The sequence below is a fragment of the Merops nubicus genome, unplaced genomic scaffold (genome assembly GCF_000691845.1).
Source record: "Merops nubicus isolate BGI_N331 unplaced genomic scaffold, ASM69184v1 scaffold2881, whole genome shotgun sequence".
NCBI lineage: Eukaryota > Metazoa > Chordata > Aves > Coraciiformes > Meropidae > Merops > Merops nubicus.
The window spans coordinates 1-22,032 of record NW_008587415.1 but is presented as its reverse complement, the minus strand read 5'-3'; the positions used below and the strand labels follow the sequence as shown (position 1 = coordinate 22,032).

The window sequence follows — 22,032 nt, the reverse complement described above, 5'->3', positions numbered from 1 at the left end:
TGGCTGCTCTGTGTGAAACAAATGGCCTCAGTGGAGTCCTGCCAGTTTATAGCAGCAGAAAATCAAGGCCAGAGGATCAAAGGGTCTCCTGCAGAAGAGCAGGGATTTGTTTCCATGCCATCTTCTTCAAAAGGTCCTGAATTATCTGGTGAGTACTCTCCATACTAACATTATTTCCTTTCAGTGGCACTGTGTGGATACAAGTGCACATAATGATACCTTTGTGCCTTAATAGAAATATATTTAGAACCACAATGTCTGAGTCAGGCAGATTTGTCTGCATCACTTTCCATGTCTTGAGCTCTTACTCTTCCCCAACCATTATCTCAGCAAAGAGCTACTTTTACACCCACAAGGAGGAACTCTGAGCATTAACAACACCCAGTGGACAACAGATTTCCTCCCATAACTCAGGAAACCTCAAGACTTGTGGAAAGAAAGTCAGAATCCTTCTGGCAACACCCCAGTAAGCAACAAGTTGGACACAGATAAACTCACTGACTGATAGAGATGCACATCTCTACTGCACTTTAGGCATCAAGGAAGCCTTGAGTGCCAAGGGATTAGAGAGCTGCATCTCACAGTCTTCACTTCCAACAGCTTCACCCAACATCAGATAGTTTGCAGTTCAAAATCCTTCTCAGTGTGGTAAATGTCAGTGGGGAGAAAATCATATTCCCTGCAGCAGCAGCCTCCAAGTTGATTCCAAGAGTTTTGCCTTTAAATCTTTAGGAAAGCAGGAAAAATATTTAGAAAAGACCATAAATAGAAAAGAAGAATGTCCCTCACCACCCCTTGCTGAAAATATTGAAGAGAACAGAAGCTACAAGAGGAAAAGATAAATATTATTCAGACTTCAAAGCATGTCAGTAACACTGAAACAATTCCAGGTAACTAACTCCATTTACATGTATAAAATTTAACATGCACATAAAGTATGTTCTTAAAAATGACAACCTGGTAATGGAGAAGAGGAAAAATATGCCTCCTGTGTCAAGGATAATGACATGAGAGGTACAAGCCAAAAACAAGCCCAGGGGCAGGCCAACAAAATGTCATGTTCAGAGAATGTTGCCCACGTTGCCAAATCTCCACTGTCATATTCATCCCTGGTAACAAAGAGCAAAAATCTAACTCCTGAGTGGTGTAAATGTAAGGGAATTATCCCCATTTCTCTGCCTAAGATGGATGTCACTAAAGAGTTCCAATTTTGTTGGGTATTCTGCAGCAAAGTGTTTCTTTATATCAAATGGAACCATATAATGACTAATCTGAATGACACTTATGGAGCATAACAGGCACTCTGAACATTTGGTAAGAGGATGATGTGCCTCAGAGAGAAGGAGCTGAATGGCTGGATAGATCCCTCATGTACAGGGGAAATTTGATAATGAAATGAATAGAAAATGTTCTCAGAGATTCCAGAGCTGATTTGCCCTGATGTTCACCATGGACAACTTTTCTCACTGACTCTGCTGCCCATAGGACTGATCTATAGTTTGGGTCTCTCATACCTCTCTAAGCAACCACCCAAAAATGTGTCAAATTCATCATTCCACAAACCCACAGAAGTTCATCTTTCTTTGGGGCTGACTCTTTGTCTGGCCAAGGCCAGCAAACCCTACACAGAAGTCTCTTGGACAGAAGGTTCCTTATTTTATCTTTGCTATATGTTTGTTAATGAGGTTGTCTCCCCTATTTTTCTCTTGAGGCTTTTAAAGAGCTGATCTTGCACAGTGGTTATCAAATTCTTCCTCCCAGATCTGCTCAGGGAGCTCTTCCTTAACTAACTTCTTATCCTTCCCATTCATACACATTAGCTGTGTCTCACAGAAGAAGATGAACTAATCATTATATCTACTTAGGAATTTTTAGCTGAATATTTCCCTGGGAAAGTTCTGTTGGATCTGAAGCACTTAATTCAAAATATTTTGAGTTCAACAAAAAGCTTTGAATTCATATGAATTCACATTTTTAATATAAAAAAAAAGGTTCCCAAACAACAGAATCTGTTCTACAGACAATTGCATTAAAACAAAAAGTTTTAACCATAGCACAGGCATCCTTCTGAGCATAGATGTTACCAATGAATAAATAAATCTTTTTACCTTCCACCAGCAGTTATTCCATACAACATACTTGTAGTTTTATATCATTCTCCTTAAAAATCTTGTCTCAGATCACTTTCTTTTTTGTTTACCTCATTCTGAAATTCTATCCCTGTAATAGAGGTAAACACCATCCCTCAAAACAAATGTTATTCAGATTTCAGTGGTGTGTGGTTATGGTCTAACAAAAATTACTGATCCAGAAAATCTCCTTTGGAGCATCAAAGCACCTTTCTTTTGACTTTTATAAATTGCTGACAGTGGAGCAGCCCATCAGCCACAGGGATTTCATCCAGAGCCTTTAAACAACTTGTGGTTTGTTTACCACAAACTTGTCTGCTTAGGCACTTTTCCCATATTCATCATGTTAATCACCCACTTCAGAAATAATGGAGATAGGCCAAGGACAAAATATTGGTCAATAAACTTCATGTTCATGCAGTTATACCAGCAAACAACCACAAATACAACTCAGTGCTGTGATGTTAAATCAAGCCTCAAAATCAAAGCTTCTAGAGGAAACTGAAAAAAAAAGACTCCAAATACCTCATGTGCTTTTTCTACAAAAGGGAATTTGAGTGAAGACACTATAAAAAGGATGGAAATACCTCCCCTGTGGCTGAAGGGCTACTATACAAGCAGCCCTGGGTGAGCACCACCTTCCTTATTCTCTGTTTGCAGGAGGAGTAGGAGGAAGCTCAGGGTAAAGGCAACCTCAGGCTTCAAGGCACCTTGGTAGAACAACCAAAAACAATCTTGAAGATGTCATTTACTGTATAAAACACTAAATGAGGGTACAGTGGAGGTTTAGATTTACCCCCTAAAAATGTCATTTCAACAGCACTGAACACAGTGCCTTGGACTCAGTCTCCAGCTCCTGCTGACTTGACATCTATCCCCGTTTTCTTCTCTTCAGAGAATTCTAAAATGGCCTTCAGCTCAGCTTCAGAGAACTTTGGGGTCAGTGCCACGTTGTCATAATCAAATTCTTCATCAAGTGAGAAGGGTTGAACATCATCTCCTAGTAGCTGTAAGGAGGAAAGAAAGATACATAAATAACATTGCTGCGAGTGATAAGGGAGCTCAAAATATAAACTTCTAATTAATATTTAATTAAGCCATTTTTTTTTTCTGACTCTAGCACTCTCAGCTGATTAAGCTCTTTTTAAGTAAAAGAATAAATTCAATTATTCAATTTGACCTAATTTAAGCCATTTAACGTGCCCCATTTGTACTGTACTGTATCTGAATTAATATCATTAGCTAATTTTGCTCAAGGCAAGGAAACCCAAACCCTCCCTTTGCACACATCTATTACATCCCTGCCACTTGTAGCAGCAGGGCTGTGGGGATAAGGACAACTTCTGTACAGCTATGTTAAATTACAAAGACAGATTCCATATCCTTAAAATTTGGGCTAGTAGCACATAAAGCTTCAGTGTACATGCCTCTGATACTAATCTGACATGTTCCCCAGCACAGCCTCAGCCAAGGAAATGCCTGGAATGAGCAGAATGACACAATCAATATTCAGCCTCTAATAATTTCTTTTCACCATCTCAAAGCTATGCACAATTGGCTGGTTTGGATTTTTTTCCCCATGATGAATGGAGAGTCTTACTGCATTTGCCAATGTTTGCTTTGCTGACATAACATACAGCATGTCTCTATTGCTTCTTGTTGAAATATCTTAGAATAAACACTCTGCCTATAAAATAATGGAACTAACTAACTATGGCAGGCTGCATGCTGATAAGAAACTGCAGGGGGCATGACACAAAAGTTATCTGGTAAGCAGTTCCATAAAATTCATTCCAGAGCTACACAGGAGACACATCCTCCCTGCCTAAATGACACAGGAACTCTCCCTATTCTTGGGGAAGTTAATAAAAAATCTAGAAATTTCAACCCTGACAAACAAGCTGAAGGGCTGTGTGTTTCAAAGATTTAAGTACCTCAGTACCAAATCAGAACAACAGTTAAACACATGCTTGTTTTCTTCCACCTCTGAGGAATGCTCAGTGAAGCCAGTGGCCACTGCCATACCTATTTGTTTTGCTGCAACAGAGGAATAACAGCAGCTTATGGTCACTGCTCAGTTTAGAAGACACAGTGTCCCTCACCATTTCTGCTAACATTTTGTAAGGAGCTGCCTGGATACAGTTCATGCCATAGAGTGAGTAAGAGGAGTGGTAGCTGGATTCCTCTCTGCTCTGCTGGCTGACAAGACATGTCAGGGAGCATCCTGCAGGTATCTACATCCTTTATTGGTACACTGTAATCTTGCCTGCCTGATCAGGAAGTATTTTTTCTGGTTTTCTATCATTTTATTAATCATCTAGACTGCTTAATGTCCCAGGGACCTGGCTTACATTGCCTTCAAAAGATGCTGGAGCATAAACATGACCCTAGATGCAGACCTGTACAACATGGGCATTTATAAATGAGAATAAACCATCTCTGGAGGTAAGAGCTGGTGAAGAAAACTGTATTCATTCTGTATGAGAGATTATCTTGCTTATGTCCACAGACTATCCCAGGCAAACTGTCATCAGCCTTTCTAAATAGCACATTCAGGAAAAGTTAACATGCCACAAAGCCTGCACACAAGCTCTCTCTCATCAAGGCTAAGGTCATCCAGGCTCCTTCATCTCCTCCCCAGGCAAAGCCTCCTCAAATTCCATGCCAGTAGGAGTACCAGAAACTGGGTAACAAGTGGTAGCAGCAACCAGGGTTCATTACTACCTGCCTCTCCTTTGCAGAAATCCAAAACTCTTCTAAAAAAAATAAAATATGATGGAAGATGCAAAACTTTTTCAGCTAGTTTGGTTGTAATGAAATTTGTTACCAGGTTTGTAGGTAAATAAGCTAAAGAAAGTTTCGCAGCAACCAGGGTTCATTACTACCTGCCTCTCCTTTGCAGAAATCCAAAACTCTTCTAAAAAAATAAAATATGATGGAAGATGCAAAACTTTTTCAGCTAGTTTGGTTGTAATGAAATTTGTTACCACGTTTGTAGGTAAATAAGGAAAGTTTCAATTACAGCAAGGATTCCACAAAACCAAACCTGAAATTCTCATACCTCCAGCTGCAATTTTGATCTGCTTCAAAAGGAAGACATCCTGCAATAGAACGTCGAGTCCTCTGAGCTGATCAAGTTATTATCTTGTTATTTTTGCCTAAGGAGCTGAAATATGTGAATTTCAGGTGTCTAATTCAACATCTAATTGAAAACTTTTTGAGAGCTCTCTGGGAATAGAATTTTGCTCTATTAGAAAACTGCCAGTTTGCTTAAAATTGCTCCTGTGATTCACTCTCTGAAGAAAAAAAAATCATTTTCATTTACAGTTCCTGCATGTCCAAATTAAAGGGGAAAAGAATGTAATATTCATATTAATAATTGAAGGATTTTGCTAGAGGCTGTTACACAAAGTAATGTTGTAAATAAAATACCTTAAAGTTGAGACTTTCAAAAGTCTATTAATAAATTGGCAACTCAGCTCTTCTCATTAATCTGTGTGGAGTTGCAGTGAACTGAAGAGCTTGTCTCTGTCCTTCTAAAACCTTGATTTCTGTGCCATTATAACTCTGTGATTCACTTGTTCAAATGATGTAAAGGATGCTCATACACTCACCAATGATTTCACTGTGTACTCAAGGGAAAACCTTGTGTGCTAGTATTTCATATAAGCCTGATATATACTGGGATACTTGGGAAAGAAAAAATTGCCTTGAGCTTGGGGCACTGGATTGGGAGTCATTAAACCCTGACCAATTTTCCAGTTGTGTTTCAACATTCTGGACAATCTCTGTGGAGAGGGAACTCTTCCAACTTCTTTAACTTAGTCCTGTCTTTAAATTCTTCCTTGCTCTTCTTGCATTTATGCATAGCACTTAGCAGAAACACAACTCAGCTGAGGCCTGTGGATGGAGATAGAACACATCTTAGGACAATGCCTACAGCAAGTGGGATGAGCTGCTCTCTGGAGGTGCACATCTCTTGAGGACAGGAGGACTTAGACTCCTTAGGTGAGATGAACCCCACTCTGAATGCATGTTCATCATGGAGTGGCTGGAAAATGCACATTCAGCTGCACTCCTGTGTATGCAGGGGGGAAATAAGAACAAATAGAGACCCCAGGAAGCAGACATTAAGGCATACTGTTAATTAAAGAAACTGGGATGTCTTTTATGAAAGGAAGTATGAAGTAGAACCAAAGGAGAGGATAAATAACTGGGTAGGGGAAGTAAATGTTGTATGATAATGTGCTTCAGCCATGGAGGGAATGCTGTTTCAATTTGAGGGGCCTGTGGGAGGTCATGTATGCTGCTGCACTCTTGCTACTGAAATCCAGGAATATATTTAGGTCTAAGGCAGGGAAGAAAGATGAAACAACCCTGGTGGACAACACAAATCATTTGCTGTGTCATTCACTAAGCCCCTTCCCAACAGCTTTTGACAGAAAACCATTTTCAGGGAGACAAGTTGTTCTTTAACAATGAGGCAAAGTTGCACACTTGCTCTTAGCAGAGCTGCTGTTTTTCAGCTTGCCCTAGCAATATATTCAGAGATACACACCTTCCCCTCAAGTCCTTCACCAACATGCCCACAGCAAAGACATCTGACATCTTACACTGCACTATTAACCTTGTTTATTTTTCCTAGGGAATGGCTTCCCATTTTCTGTGAAAACCAACCAGGCAGCCACATTCTGTTGCCTTTCCCTAACAGATTTGTTCTGCTGGACAGAGAACATTGTTACTTCAAAGCAGGGATGTCTCCAAGGAAAATCTTTGTCTCTTTCTAAACCATAAGCAACGCAAGACATAATCTTCAAGGCAATGACAATCTGAAGACCTAGACCTGTTCAGTTTTGACAGCTCTAAAAATCAGGCCAGTTATATTATCTCTGGGAAGGCAAAAATCAGTGTGTAATTTAGAGGAAAGGCTCCCTTCATCTTGAGTAGCCTGGCACCAACCAGGCAGTTGTGAAAATCCAAAGTCTTTCTTCCTGAAAAATGCAGCAACCTTTCACCAACGTAATAATCCTCAAGTTTCTCTTTCATAACTCAACTTCTCCTCAAATGGAAATGAATTTTGCATTGAGATGCAGTGGGATCTTCATCTATTTTTCATGAATTAGAGTTTAAAGAGTCACACTCAATCCTTTATGAACACTGCAGGCTGCTACAAACCTCCTCCTTTGGTTTTATACAGAAGTTATCAAATGAGAAAACTATAAAACCTCATTCTAGGGGTGTTTTTTTGTGTGTGCCAATGGATATTTCTCAAGGCAAAACCCTTGAATGATGTCAGTCCTTAGGGAAAAAGAGTATTTTTATTCACAGAATAGTGAGTATTAAAGCCTGAAAGGTCATTTTAGAACATTTACTTTTTCCCAAAGCAGACTTGTTCCTTACAGTAAAGAGTTTATTGCAAAGAACTAAACACAACTGAGCTCAGGAAAGGAGGCACCATATGCACTGCTATAACATCAAACCTTCATCGGTCACACACCATTTATAAACTTGATTTAGGCCTCGTGGGACATCAATAAACACATGAAACTATCAAAACTGGCCCATTTTAGCCAGAAGCTAACTTCAGCTGCTATTACAATGATCACGCAGGGGAAAAAGAGTGTTGAACAAATTCTCTGTAATAGAAACGTCCCCAAAAGTTAATGCTCACACTGACTATTTGGATAGGAAGCTTAATGACTTAAAATAAGGCCCTGAGCAACCCAGGCCTTCTGTTCCAGTTAGAAAAGAACTGAAATTCTGAGGAAAAATAGGAATTCTAAATTAAAGCTCATCTGGATTGTGTCTGATTAAAAGACTCAGATTCCACAATGAAAACCCCTCCAGACCAGACCCAGACAAGGCAGATCCTCAGCAGCATCTTGCTACTACTCCTTTCTAAGAGGACAAATCCAAACATATTGATCACAATAGATTCTAAACCCCTTTCTTCTTTTCAGTGTCACATTAAGGAGATGATTCACTACCTCCTTGTTGGAGAAGATGGTTTCTATATCCAGCCCACTGAGGACTGCAGGGAGAAGATGGTTTCTATATCCAGCCCAGTGAGGACTGCAGGATGTTGTAAGATCATGAGATCACTGGAAATAACATTAGAAGCAAACAGGTAGAAAAATGATCACTGGAAATAACATTAGAAGCAAATAGGTAGAAAAAAAACTGATGCCCAACCTCAAGTGTTTGAATAAATAAATCTGACCTCATACCTCTTGGGCTTTGCTGTCTGGTGGCTCTGGAGCTGCCAAGGTTCTCAACTTCTGTTGAACAGGCTTCTCAAAAAAGGGTGTGCAATAAGTCACTGTCTCTTCCACCTGTCCTGGGAGAACTAAAGACCCTGATGAATAAAAAAAATAGTTAACTTTATTAGCAAAATCCTGTGTAAAATCCTGCAGTGCTAAGACACACGCAGAAGCTTTGTAGTCAGCTTTTTAGTGCTGGACTTATTGCTGCATAAAACAGAAGATAGGCAGCTCTCTTTACAACAGATCCAAGCAGTCCTAAGCTAAAATCTAGTTAATAAAATACACTATTTTAAGGAAAAACCAAACTTGGTTGAAAACAGCCAGGTAGCTCTTCTTTCTTGAAGACACTGAACTAAAAATCTGGACTGTAGATGCTTCTGAACTCAGAGAACACCTGGGATTAAGTTCATCCCTTTCACAACAAAGGAAGGTCCTGAGTAGAGGTGCCTGCAGTAGGAGCTATAAAACACCAGCCTGAACCCTGCTCTTTCCACTGATGAGCTGGGTAGTCTCATTCCATTCTCTTTTGCTGGACTTTGCAGCACACAGGCCACAAAGAATCTTTGCAAAGCATCTTAACATCACTCTCCCAAAACATGAAGTAAAAATACCTGGTAGAAGTATTAAAGTGCCTCCACTACAGTGCCAGATGATTGCCTTGACCAAGGATATTTCACAGAGGTTTGTTCCTCCCTGAGCTTTCCAAAAATGAGGCACTTGAGAGGACTTTTCTCTGTCTGGGACACAGCAAAACATCTCCACGGGGGCAGGGTTGGGTCCCCAGCTCACAAACACAGAGACTTTCTGAATTCTTTTTTCTTTACAGAGGACATTAAGCAAAACACTCCTGCTGGGAACTGTGGGTTTGCTGCCTGTGACAGCTCAGAAGGATATGCCTCAGGTTTAGAAATACCATTTAACATGAATCCATCTCAGCTCTGCTACAGCACAGATGTGTCCATCTTTTCTCAGTAATGTTTTTAGGAAGGAACTTAAGGGGACCATATGTCTCACTATTTAGTCACAGGATTATGTAAAGCTACCTATTATTTTCTTTCTGGCTGATACACCAGTTTCTTTACAGCTTTATACAACATTTTAGTAGCTTGATTTCCTCTTGAGATCTTAAAATAACTTTTCAAAGCATTGCTTAAATGTTAGTTAATGGAATCAATAAGGAAGAAGTGTCTATTTATCTCTACCTGCACACTTCTGCCACATTAATGGAGTTAGAGACCTTCCATTCTCCTGTCAATCCACTTTTGAAAATAATCATTTCCTAGCTAGGCCTTCATAAAAAATCCATGAGAAATTCCTCATGCAGTTTTCTTCTGGGAGTTGTGTACTGCTTCAAAGCCAGCAGGGCTTTGGACTCCTCAGGTAGAATGTTCTTTAAAAAAAAAAGAGCTGAATTCATTCCCTTGGGTATCTCACTCCTGGATTTTCATCTTTTGGTTCATCATTTGTGTATGAGTGGTTTCCAGTTTTCATCCCTATTCTCTTGGCTGCTTGTTTCTCTCTCTAATCATTTATGTGCACAGCATCTGATCTCACTCTGCATGTTATATGAGAAAGCTTTCTGAAAAGAACAGGTAGACATGCTGTCTTCACATGCTCTGCAACTGCTTTGTTTCCACCTCTCATAACTCAGGTCAAAGCTATTTGTAGGAGAGAAGGAAGATGTGAATGCTCATTTAAAGGCCATGGCAACTTCTCCTACTGTTTCAAACTTGTACCTTAAACACGTACCTTTGCTGAAAGAAGGAAAGCCTGGACATCAGGAGGTTTGGATCACCTCCTGACACACACACTGATTATTTCTGTACTAAGAGCTTCCCCCTCACCTCAACAGAACAACGTGTGCCAAGAAGATGAGGAGGAAGCACTGTTATGCAACAGCCTGGCAATGGTTCAGAAAGACAACTCCTTAAAATCAGGACAACAGAAGGAAACTTATTTTTGCTTTTAGCAAGAAGTGTTTGTCATACTCAAAACATCAATCCCACTCTTTTAAGGCTTGTTAGTAATGCAACCAATGTCTCCAAGTCTCTTCAATCTCCCCTTAAGAACGTGGTAACCAACCTTGGTTTGCCAGTAGACATGCCAGAAATGAGCTTTATCTCCCTGTCCTTGCTGCCTGACAGCACAGGAAAGTCTAATCCCTAAATTCTGCTTTCCCTGATGATGTTTCATCAAGAAACTCCTTCTGAGAGAAAAACTTGGGAGTTTTGACAGTCCTCCTCCCCCTCAGCAGGAGCTCCCAGAGGAACTGCAGGCTAGTGGAAGTTCTAGCCAGCACCTCACAGCTGGTTTAGGCTGATGCTACAGCACTAGTGGATGATGATCCTAATTAAGCTGCTAATTATGTTCTCTGTGGAGGTGATTAATTAGCAACAGGAAAGCCTTGCATGCTGCCAACGGCACCATACACAGAGATAAGTGAGAAGACAGTGACACCAAAAATCTGAGAGGAGACTTTGAAATGCACCTCTCATGAAGAAGCAGCTTGCTGGATGACATGACAACTCCAATGAGCTTCCTCAAGTCCAGAGAACTCCAACGAGGGCCTATCTGCCCACTGAGCAATGTCAGAAAGTCATTACTACATCTGTCAGCAGGGTGCTGAGTTGGGGGTTTGTGCTCATTGTGTGCCAATGACATGAATTACCAGTAGAGGAAAAAAAAAGAATCTATTGGCACAAACCTGATTTGAACTTCCAAGCATGAAGAAGCTCAATCTTGTCTTGAGCTTTACTGGAGCCAAATGATGCCCAGCTACAGGCACAAAACTGCTGTTCATGGGGAGCTGAGGAGGGAGGGATAAAGAAAAATGCTTAAAAGCTGAATTTTGCTGGCTCCCCTGATTCTCAGGTTTCAGGCTGTTAGCCCCCAAAATGCTGCCTAGTGTGAAATGATCTCAAGACACATTGCAGAGACTGGAGGAAAAAAGATTCACCAGTTGGGAGGAGCCTCATATTTGGAAAAATCCACAAAACTTAACTCTGAATCCTCTTCCTCAACCTAATTTTTCTGGATGTAAATATAGACTCAAAATATAAATGGAAAAGCATAGAAAAAAAACACATTGCTGCAATCTTCCTAAAGAATTGTTTAAATAATAGTGTGAAATGATCTCAAGACACATTGCAGAGACTGGAGGAAAAAAGATTCACCAGTTGGGAGGAGCCTCATATTTGGAAAAATCCACAAAACTTAACTCTGAATCCTCTTCCTCAACCTAATTTTTCTGGATGTAAATATAGACTCAAAAAATAAATGGAAAGGCATAGAAAAAAAAAACACATATTGCTGCAATCTTCCTAAAGAATTGCTTAAATAATCCAATAGTTATGCTTGGCCTCAGCTTCACTTGGGTTCTCCTCAAATTCTGTGTGGTTACAGAGAACTGGGACTTTGAAAAGACAAGTTTATGCACCTCAGGGCTCCAGGCCAGATGAGGGTGATTCTGATATCCTTCCCTATGCACCCAGACAATTAATTACTCTTATTTGAATTTTCTCTGGTATTTAAAAAATAGCACACTCAAGGTCTCTGGGCATGATTTTTATCCATATTTTGTACTTTATTATTACCTATCTATCTTCTGAGTCCTGCAGCAAGTGATTTGTCACCAGTCCTGGGAAGGAATTCTGTTGCCAAGACATAGGGACTAAGCATTCCCCATCCATCCCTGGAGGAAGCCTGATCAGCTCTATTGTGGCCTTAAGCTACTTCCAGATGAAATTCAGTGAGAAAGAGTAATTAAAACAGTCCACCATGCACCAAAGCCATGGTTTTAGGCAGCAGTTTGACTTTGCCAAGCATGGTTTACTGTGCCAAAGCCCCACAAAGCAAAGCACTGCCCTGGTTTCAAGGCTGTTCCATGAAAACAGCCACAATGAATTTGGACACTGGCCAGATCTATGGGCTGCTTTTGGTTTTTTTGTGAATTTTGTGAAAAACTTGGTGAATTTTATTCATTCACCCCTTAAAAGACACTGGAAAATAAGTTGAGGATGAAAAAAAGAAAGCAAAATACCCACTAGAATGATTCTCCCAGGACATCTCCCAAAAAAGCAGTGGTTTAGATGGGATCCTTTAACACCCACCTTCTGTCATGCTTTTCACAGTGTCAGCTCTTCAGCCACGTCCCCTTCAGTGTGAATATTTATTGTATTAATGCACAGTTGCTAACTCAGCTAACTGATCTGCCCTTTAAAGCTAAATGAAGTATGGAGATCCTGAACTGTTGCCAGTAAGGAGCAGAGATAAAAGCTTGTTGTAATTATATTAGCAAGGCAGGGGATTTTTTTTTTTTACTGGGTGTCTTAGCTTCTTTTGCCAGGATGAAGTCTTAAATCTCTCATTTGTTCTGACAGGCAGGTGGCAGGATTTAAAAAGGCCAGCAAAAGAATGTCTTTCAAATTTGTGTCACACTGCTTCACTTATCAACTCACTGGAATGCACGACTAGCCCTTTATTAAGGTGGTAAATAGGGATATTATTTTATAGTACTTTATTAGAAGCAATAGAGGTGACAGCATTTTAGATTTTAATTTCCATTTTCTTCCTGTGGTTTCTAACAGAGTGAGATTTTCCCTCTCTTATTATGAAGCCTATCAGGTGAATTTTGACAACTATCAAACTCTAAATCCTATTTTCTGCACTCAAATTCTTTCTCTGAACCCTCCAACCATCTCCCCCTAAGAAGCCCAGGGCAAGACCCAGGCTGTGGGTTTCCCAGGTATAAATTTGGATGCTGTTCACCTTCCTTACAGAGTTTAGAAAGGATAACTAGCTTCTGGCTAGGCTATATTCTAGTGTTATGAGACACAATCTAAATGCTTAATGCTGTTGCTGAGCACTGGTGATGGCTTAGGAGCTGCTACAGCTTTGTTGGGCACTGAGGCAGAGGAATGTTGTGTTTATTATCTTTATAATCACCAATAAAAGCACTAGCTGAAAGGTTTTCCCAGTGTGGCTTGCATCAAGTGCCATTCAGACAGCACAAGCAGCTGATCATTTTTGGAATTCTCATCTTGTTCAAATGCAGCCTGTTTTAGCAGGGGTTTCTAAAGGTGTGTGATGAACAGTGACTCTTGCACACACACAAATACACAGAAATGACTGGAGAGCCTGGAGGGAGGCAAGGTTTGGCATGAAACTCTGGCAGAACTCTTCTTTCCTCACTGCCCTGCTTGGTATTTTAGTGCTGGGCTTATTTCTCACCATCCAATCAGCCTGTTTTCAACTAGAGATATCTTACAATACTTCCATGAACTAGACACAGACAATTCCCATTCCCTTATGGTACAAATGAAATGTGAGGTTATGCTTCCACCAGTAAGCCCCAGGCTTTTCTAACAGATATTAGCAGAATTTAAGACATAAACAAAGAACAATGTCCCATGAAGGGCAAGATGAGCACATATGAACACAGCACTTGAAATCTTTGATGTCTGTATCTTAGAGGACTGCTATCTTACTCCCTCCTTTCTGAAAGGCCCAGGTTGGAGGATGAATATTTGCTGTAAACCTGCCATATTTCTATTATTTTCTCATGAGTTACAGCCAAGCTCCAAATATTAATCACCTGGAAGTCTCTAAGCCCTCTGACTTCAAGGGAATTCTGCACATAGAGAAAGGAAAGACTAATCAAATCTTTCACAGATTAGACAGATTAATCAAATGGCAATAACCAAGGAACCAAGTCCTGCTCTCTAACAGCTTCTTTCAGTGACCTTAGGCAAATCCCTTCATCTTTGTGGTTTGGATTCTTTGTGCAGGCACAGATATAGATGAGGAAAATGAATTTAATCACTAAAAGGTCATCAGTTGTGACAGCAGTAAAGCCCAGAAAAGCACATATGATAGATCAGTAACTATGGACATTAGGTTTCTATTTGCTTTTTAGAAGTGAGTTTAAATTATTCTAGATATATGAAGCAGTTCAACACAACTCAAAATCCTCATAATTGGAATTCTCAAAGAAGTTCACTGTGAATTCAAAATTAGTCTCATTTATTTTAAGCTCAAGATGAAATTAATAGGTAGGGACAACATTTTCATTGAATATTTTCACTTTCTGGAGCTCTCTCTTAGCACCCACGTTACCTTGTGGAGGAACTTTTGTAATCAAAATAATTTCAACACAAAATAGAAGTGTAGAAGAGTGTAGAAACACTGCTAACAATAATTGTTCTGCAACTCTTGATAAATCTTGAATAAAATAACCACTTACCAGGGGACAGTATAATAAATATTCCTTATAATTTGTTATCTCAGTAGTACTTAGAGTGAGGAAATGGGTACTTTAATTTGGGCAATTTGAACGATTTGGGGAATTTTCTAGCAGAAGAAGCACATCTTAGAGGAGAAACTGTTCTTTAAACAACATCCATACACTTGCATCCAAAGACAGACAACAGTGAAAATGAAGGGAGGGGAACCTACCAGTGCATGTCTCTTCTGTTTCTACATCTTCCAAATCTAAGGACTTGTCCACCTGCCATAAAAAAACATAATTGGAAAACAAATGAAGTATTAATTCCACTCCTTATAGAACAATCTAGAGCAAACCAAAACAAGGATTAAATTGTCTGCTTTGTCTTCTCCATTCCCCCCTTCATTTTTCCAAGAAAGCACATGAACTTTCTTTAAAATGTATAACCCAAAGGAAATACTTTTACACACAGGCAAAGAATTCCTGCCCAAATTGTTGCATATCAACTACAGTGATGGGAGAGAAGCTCAAGCTGTACAGCAAACTTTTCAGGAACTTAGTGGGAAGATGGAGAAGTAAACTATTTCCACAGGAAAAAGATACATGATAAGTTACTCTGCAGCTTTGCAAGCTCACTGCCCAAGGCAGTGAAGACAATCCATGCTGTAGGCAAAGTGGAGCTTGATCTTTCTGTTTTGATACTAATGGGGAACTGCATGACAAATAAAAAAGCTAAGAATAATTAAATTTTTAGTATTTCATCTGGGACATGGCACTACTGTTTTGTTCAGGCTGATGTTTCTTGAAAATAGTCTAAATAATCTAAAATATATGACAAGATGTTCTTTCTTTCAGGTAGCACTCAAAATAGATGTCCAGGGAGAGTGAAAGGCTTTTCTTTCCCAGCCTACCTGCAAACAGTGTTACCATGGAGGATTTTCTATAAGCACTGGGTAGTCTTCTGTGTTTCCATGAAGTCCTTTGAGATGCTCCAAGATCATCTTTTCCCACTTGATTTGACACCATCCTCATCAACACTTACATAACCTTTACCCTTTAAAAGTACACACTCATTCACATTTGCAAAAAGATTTTGGACAGTGATGCCTTTGTCCTCCTTTCCCCAAGATGGGATAGAAATACATCAACAAATTGCAAGCACTTTGTGAAGGAACAAAGGAAAAAAAATCAGTCTTGTTCTGCTCATAATCCCCACTTTGAAGAAAATCAAAGAAAACCTCACCTCCACTCCTTCAGACAGACTGAGATCATTTCCACCACAGCCACCAGCTTTGCAGCTCTCATTAATCTGGAGACAGAAAGGCAGAAATGCTTAAAATGCATGAAACAGAACCAAAATCACAGTCAGAGCTCTGACTGATTCACACATACAGATCCTTTATAGCTTATTTAATTTTTTTTAAAGAGTGAATACAATGCTCCTGAAAACAGAACATATGCAGGGTAATCCTCTGAAATCCTACTCAGGACCAGACTGAATGAACTGGAACAACAGTGTGAGTAATCATGACATGCCTAAAAAGCTGCATTTAGAACAGAAGCATTGTTTCCAATAGCTATTTTTTCCCTTTTTCCTTTCCTCAGGGCAGGCTTAAAGGTTACAGGCACAACTTACTGCATTCCAGCCTCCTCCTGCTCCTACCCTGCTCATTTTTCTGATGCATTCTGCTGTTGGTGTATTTGTTTCTTAAACTGCTAATGTGACAAAAATGTGAAGCCATGCCTGAAACTTTTTTCACTCTAGCAACAAAGTATTAAGATGTTCCATTAAATAAATTATAATAGAAGTTGCACATTGCTTTATGGGGCAGAAATCTTGAGTATAGGCTACATCACAGCTCAGTTATTTGCCATTCAGGCAGGAGGGCAGGAGTTCTTACAAGCAAGCTCAGGTTTCCATCTTGCTCTCTCCAGAAATGTCTGTTGTTTTCCTGTCCCTACACATGAAATCCCTAATCTCATATGTTTCAGGAGATTAAAAATGCCTCTGGCCTGCCTACTGTTTACTTCAGGTAGCTGAAGCCATCCAGCTTCACTTAACACAGAACTCAGTGCTTGCTAAAATCCCCAAGACACAAAAATCCATCTGTGCATGCTGGCATCCCTGCTCTCATGATATTTTCCTTCTTGCCAACTTCTGCTGCTGACTGCAGCCTTCAATGAAAACATGACAAAGGTCCTTGCAAGGCACTTTATTTATTAGTCAGCTTATGGCAGCTCTTCAGCAGAGCAAATGCCACTGCCAAGCATGATCCCTGCAGGTGCCTCCTCAAGAATTACATACTTAGGTAGCATTTTAAATATTTGCCTCAGATGGGATAAATACCACTGGCTTCTAACATTTGGACAGTGTATCTCCCCATATTTTCATCTATTTGAATAAGGTGCTTGTCCACAAGGACAAATGTTAACTCATTACCTTATCCTCACTTGGTGTCTGTGGGGACAGAGACACCCACATTTCTTTGCTTCCTCCAGATGAGCCATCCTGCTGATTTCTGTTTGGTAAGTCAGAAATAGTAGAAAATGGTTTCCTTAAGGAGTCCAGGTTACTTCCTTGAGCTGTCTTCCCCCTGTCCTCTGCAAGGAGAATCACACCAGATCAGATAACAGGAGGCACTACCCAGGAAAAGAAAAATGGACATTTAATTACATCTAATATTGACTTGGTTTACACACTCAGTTTTCCTCTCATGCCCATCATATACACATATTTTACAATCTTTATCCCAAAACCAAACATGCAGTTTGAACTTCAAGTGAACAGAGTGTCACCTATTCCTCAATACTGAAGAATTCCTTGTCCCAAAAGCTTATACAATAGACCAAAACAACTCCTTGAACAATAAGAGCAAATTAAAACTATTAGTGCTTCTGAGTGTCCTACCAGTCAGGTCCATGGGATATGGAGCAGCCAAAACTAGGACACAGCAAGGTGATAATCAAATGGAATCTCAACAACACAGATCTAGGAGCTAATTACACATCAGGACAAGTATGTGCATGGAAGGATGGATTTCTGAATCCATGCTGAATAGGTTTTTTTCCTCTAACATGGTAAAAATTATATTAATCATGGCCAAAATAAAAAAGGCAGGACTTTTAATTTCAAAAGTCCCATTATCACAACTGGAGCAGCAGCTACAGGACAATCAATTCAAATGAACTTCACACCACATGCTCTTAATGAAAAATAAATGCTCATTTAACAGAGCTTCTTGGCTTTAGTTTGAAAAATCTACTTTATAACAATAGGCAACACTGCAGTGCATTTCTAACACATAATTATATATTACAGGCTTTAGAGTAATTCTTGTGGAGAGTTTTAATGATGCCCTTGGGGTTACTATGTTGAACCATCCACCAAGGAGTTATTCATCCCCAGGGACAGCTCTGTGCTGCAGTTACTGTGCCAGGCCATGCAGAAAGGGCTGGCAGCCTGGGCACAACCTGGAGCTCACAAGTTCATAGAAAGGGAATTGCACCACACTAGAGCAACCTAGCACACAGATTTTTAACACTCAGACCACTGACAGATCCTCTGAATAATTCCTAAATCCCAGCTCTCTTGATATGACATCTGGCTTCTCCCTGCTTTTTGAACAAGGACCTTCCTAAAGCAATATTTGGAAGCAGCAGTACATCTGGGCCATCTCTTCTTCCTACATAATCTCTTTTTCAAGCCATGGAAATGAAGCAGTGTTACACAAGAAACCCTCTTTTCAATTCTTGACAGGTAAAATCATCACCCTCTATTTGAAGACATTTTTACTGTCACTCTAGAGGAAGAACTAGCTCAACAACTTTCAATCCTTTTCTTATTGTAGTGGTAAAATAGGATGGGCTTCTTGTTTTACACTAAAAAAACTCATTTGCTAAATTTGGTTAGCAAATTAGGCAGCCAAAATTGCAGACCTATAGAGGAACAACAGGGACTGAGGACCCAGTGTCCTCCCTGTGCACATCAGGAGCCTTCATGGATGAGAAGTGAGAAGAAGCTTCTGGAAGCTGCACCCTTTCCTCAGCCAGATCACCAGTGAGACAAAAGGCACCATCAACTGGAATGATCAGCAGCACATTTCATACAGCCCATAAGCTCTGAACAAACATTTTATTCCTGCACAAGCCCAGGACTAACTTGGGCACCACTGTGGTTATACTTCTGGGATATAAATCAGATCATCCTTCTCCAAAATAGAGCTTCTGATTTCTCCAAGTAAAATAGCATCACTTTGAGCATCAAAAGACCTTATGACACATAGTTGGGCAGTTGTAATTAGATGGTACATACGAGCTGACAAACATTTTATTAGGTTAGCTATTTTCTGGACAGTTGAGCTATTGTCACAGTTAAAAAGCTCCACAGATTAGCTGAGCTAACAAGAAATCAAGTGTATTCACAGCCTTTATGTGCCATTTACCAACCTCAGCCTACAGCTAGAAGCACTATCCCTTCTCCTAAGAGATCAGTCATAAACTGCTGCCAGAAACTTCTGTTTAAGGCCATAGCAGAGTTATTGGGTTATAGAATATTAAAGATTACATTTGATGAAACCTTCCCAACTGCAACGTGATACTAGATGCAGGACTGTGAGGAGAAATTCAGTAGGAAAAGAGCCCAAGCCACCCCAAGCTGTGGTGAAATGCAGGCTGCAGACAGAACCTCAGCTCTGTGAGCACCACACCTAACGAGGCTGCAGCCTGCTTTGAGTTAGAAATCTCTCTCCCTTATTCCCTTTCTCCAGCCCCTTGGGAATGGAGGGGGGTTAACAGCATCTGTCACTTGTGCAGTGGCTGCCCCAGCCCTAACCCTTGACAATATGTCACATCAATTGCAGGCAGGGAGGTGAATCAAACTTTGTCTTCCTAGCCTCAAGCACAGTCCCTCAGGGGCAGTAAAAGTCACTTGTGCAGTGGCTGCCCCAGCCCTAACCCTTGACAATATGTCACATCAATTGCAAGCAGGGAGGTGAATCAAACTTTGTCTTCCCTAGCCTCAGGGGCAGTAAAAGATCCACCTGCATGTGGCCAAATTAACTACTGAGACCTAGAGTTTCTCAAGGCATGCATCACAAAACTGACTCTTCATGCAGTAAGAGTCATGATCTTAACAAACATTATTAAAAACAACACACAAATTGTTCTCAAATTGAAGAAACTACAATCTGCAGAGCAATGTCACAGCTGTATTCCTTTCACAGGGTTCTGAATTTCAACTTCTGTCCTTACTTTTAAAAGGCAAGGGGAAGGAGGAAGGATCACATTCAAGCCAGCAAGAGGATCACTCTGCCTGCCCTCCAACCAAGAGATAATTGCCTCATTATTCACAGTCACAGTTCTCAACCTGCCAAGACCCAGATGTACAACACTGGCTTTTGCAACGTGTGACAAAAGTCCCAACTAAGGGATACAAACACCACAAAAACTAGCAGAAGGAGGGGGCTGAAATGATGGCAGGATTCACATATTCACTCTGCAGACAATTTTTCAGTCTTGCTTTGTAGAAATTCCACTGTCAGGACCTTAACAATGAAATAACAAGCTGGCTTAGGTATCTAGAAAAGTAAATCTGAGTCTCTCAAGAGGAGCATCCATCATAATTGTGTGTCACTGACAAGCATGTTGCAGACTTCAGAAACATATTTCTATCAGCACGTCTATCCAGCTTGCTAAATTTTTCTCTCCCCTGTTCTCTATTCTCTATATTGCTTAAAATTCTCTTTGTCTTCCAATTTGGAAGGGAATCTTCTGAAAACGTCCTCTGATCACCCACCTATTTCCAAGAATAATGGAGTCACTTATCACAGAGCCAGAGAGGAGAGCTACCAGGATTATCAGGGAAAACTTCCTGTCAGTGAAATCTGCCAGATGAAATAGTAGCCCCAGAAGAATGATAAAAGTCTCGTGGTCTGAACCATTTCAAACCCTGAACAGACACAGCAATCAATAACATGCTGTAGAAAACCTGCCTTGGGATAACACACTGGATAAAAAAAATACCAACTACCAGGTATTTCCTGCCTTTTGTCAATTATAGTAATTCATTCCAAAAACAAAAATTGGGAGAGGATGAGAAACACTCCCCTTAAATTATAAAACGAGTAATAATACAGCAAAGCTACTGGTTTAAGTTCCAATTGACTGCTTTGTCCTCAAAATGCTGGACTGAGGGCCAGGAGAAGCCTGTGAATCCCTCAAATCCCTTCTAAGTTATGCTTTGATGGAAAACCTGGGATTCAAATAATACAGTGACTTTGTGCAAGACTCTGAACAAAGATGATTTTACTCCTGGTGGCACGTCTTGCACAGAGGTCATGAGTACAAACATCATTTTCATTCACCATCTCCATCTTTTAAACACATCAGCAGCAAACAGCCACATCTGAAAACAGGAACAAGCTCTGTTATTGAAATGTTTCCATAAAATATCATTTTTACATAGTCACAGGATGGAAACATGCTGGCAGACCAGTACCTGTGTTTATCTATTTGAAACTATGTAAAATGTTGTATGGTGCTGAGTTCATTTGCCCTAAATGCCAAGCTGTGAGAGGAAAACACAAATTTCAAGGCAAATTTGTTGGGCAGGTCATTTTTAAAGCTTTCTGTTTGGTTTTGATAATTCAATCAAACCAGCTCCCAGATTTTCTGCAGTAACCCAATCAAAACTTGCAGCCTCCTTCTGCTTTATATTGCCCAGCTGAGAATAAAATGTTTTAAAGTTACTTAGCCTACAAAACCTGCTCTGATTTACATTCTTAATGCATTACATCAATATTTACATTCTTCATGGATTACATCAATATTTACATGTTTCCATCTATTTACATGCATCAATCTCACTGCAGATTGCCCAACTTTTCATGACAAAAATCCCAAGAATCCCCTCCAGTAAGTACCTGCAGGATTTCAGTTTTAGGGTTCTATATGCCTGGCCCTGGGTAAGAGCAATCCAGGGGCAATTCAGGCACCTCAATTTCTCTATGCAGTGCTGGTTGATGAGTTTTAGGGCACCCTGCCAGAACACAGGCTCAATTGGTGTAGCCTTCTCCCAGGATGTCTTTGATCTTAACCTGATTATTGACAAATAATCAGCAAAAAGTATTGTTTACCTTTTTTTTTTCCATTCAGAAAAGGTCAATTTTTTACTATAATCAGTAACATGGGCTTGATTCTTTTCTCAGTAATTCCTAAGGCAATTTCTCTACATCATGTCCTCAGCTAGAATAAAGACATATTTAGGCTCTTAAACTCTTAAATTTTAATTATTACTTTTGAATTTTTTTTTTTCCATTTTTGGATACTTCCCTTACTGTAGCATGTTTAAAAACCAGACAGGAAAGGACTTTTTTTTTTTTAATATGTGCTCCTTTAGGGGAAGGAGGAATGACTGTTA

The 22,032-nt window shown here is 40.0% G+C and overlaps 1 protein-coding gene across 1 annotated transcript; it reads right to left on the bottom strand.

Annotated features, from left to right (window-relative positions):
• Nucleotides 1-2,971: 2,971 nt before the first annotated feature.
• On the bottom strand, nucleotides 2,972-17,216 carry LOC103781188 (chromosome unknown open reading frame, human C11orf74; the record flags this gene model as incomplete). Its single annotated transcript, XM_008948890.1, has 5 exons — nucleotides 2,972-3,136; nucleotides 8,357-8,484; nucleotides 14,846-14,897; nucleotides 15,859-15,924; nucleotides 17,056-17,216. Coding segments are annotated over 5 exons (572 nt in total), but the record flags the coding sequence as incomplete, so codon positions are not given.
• Between the last annotated feature and the right edge of the window lie 4,816 nt (nucleotides 17,217-22,032).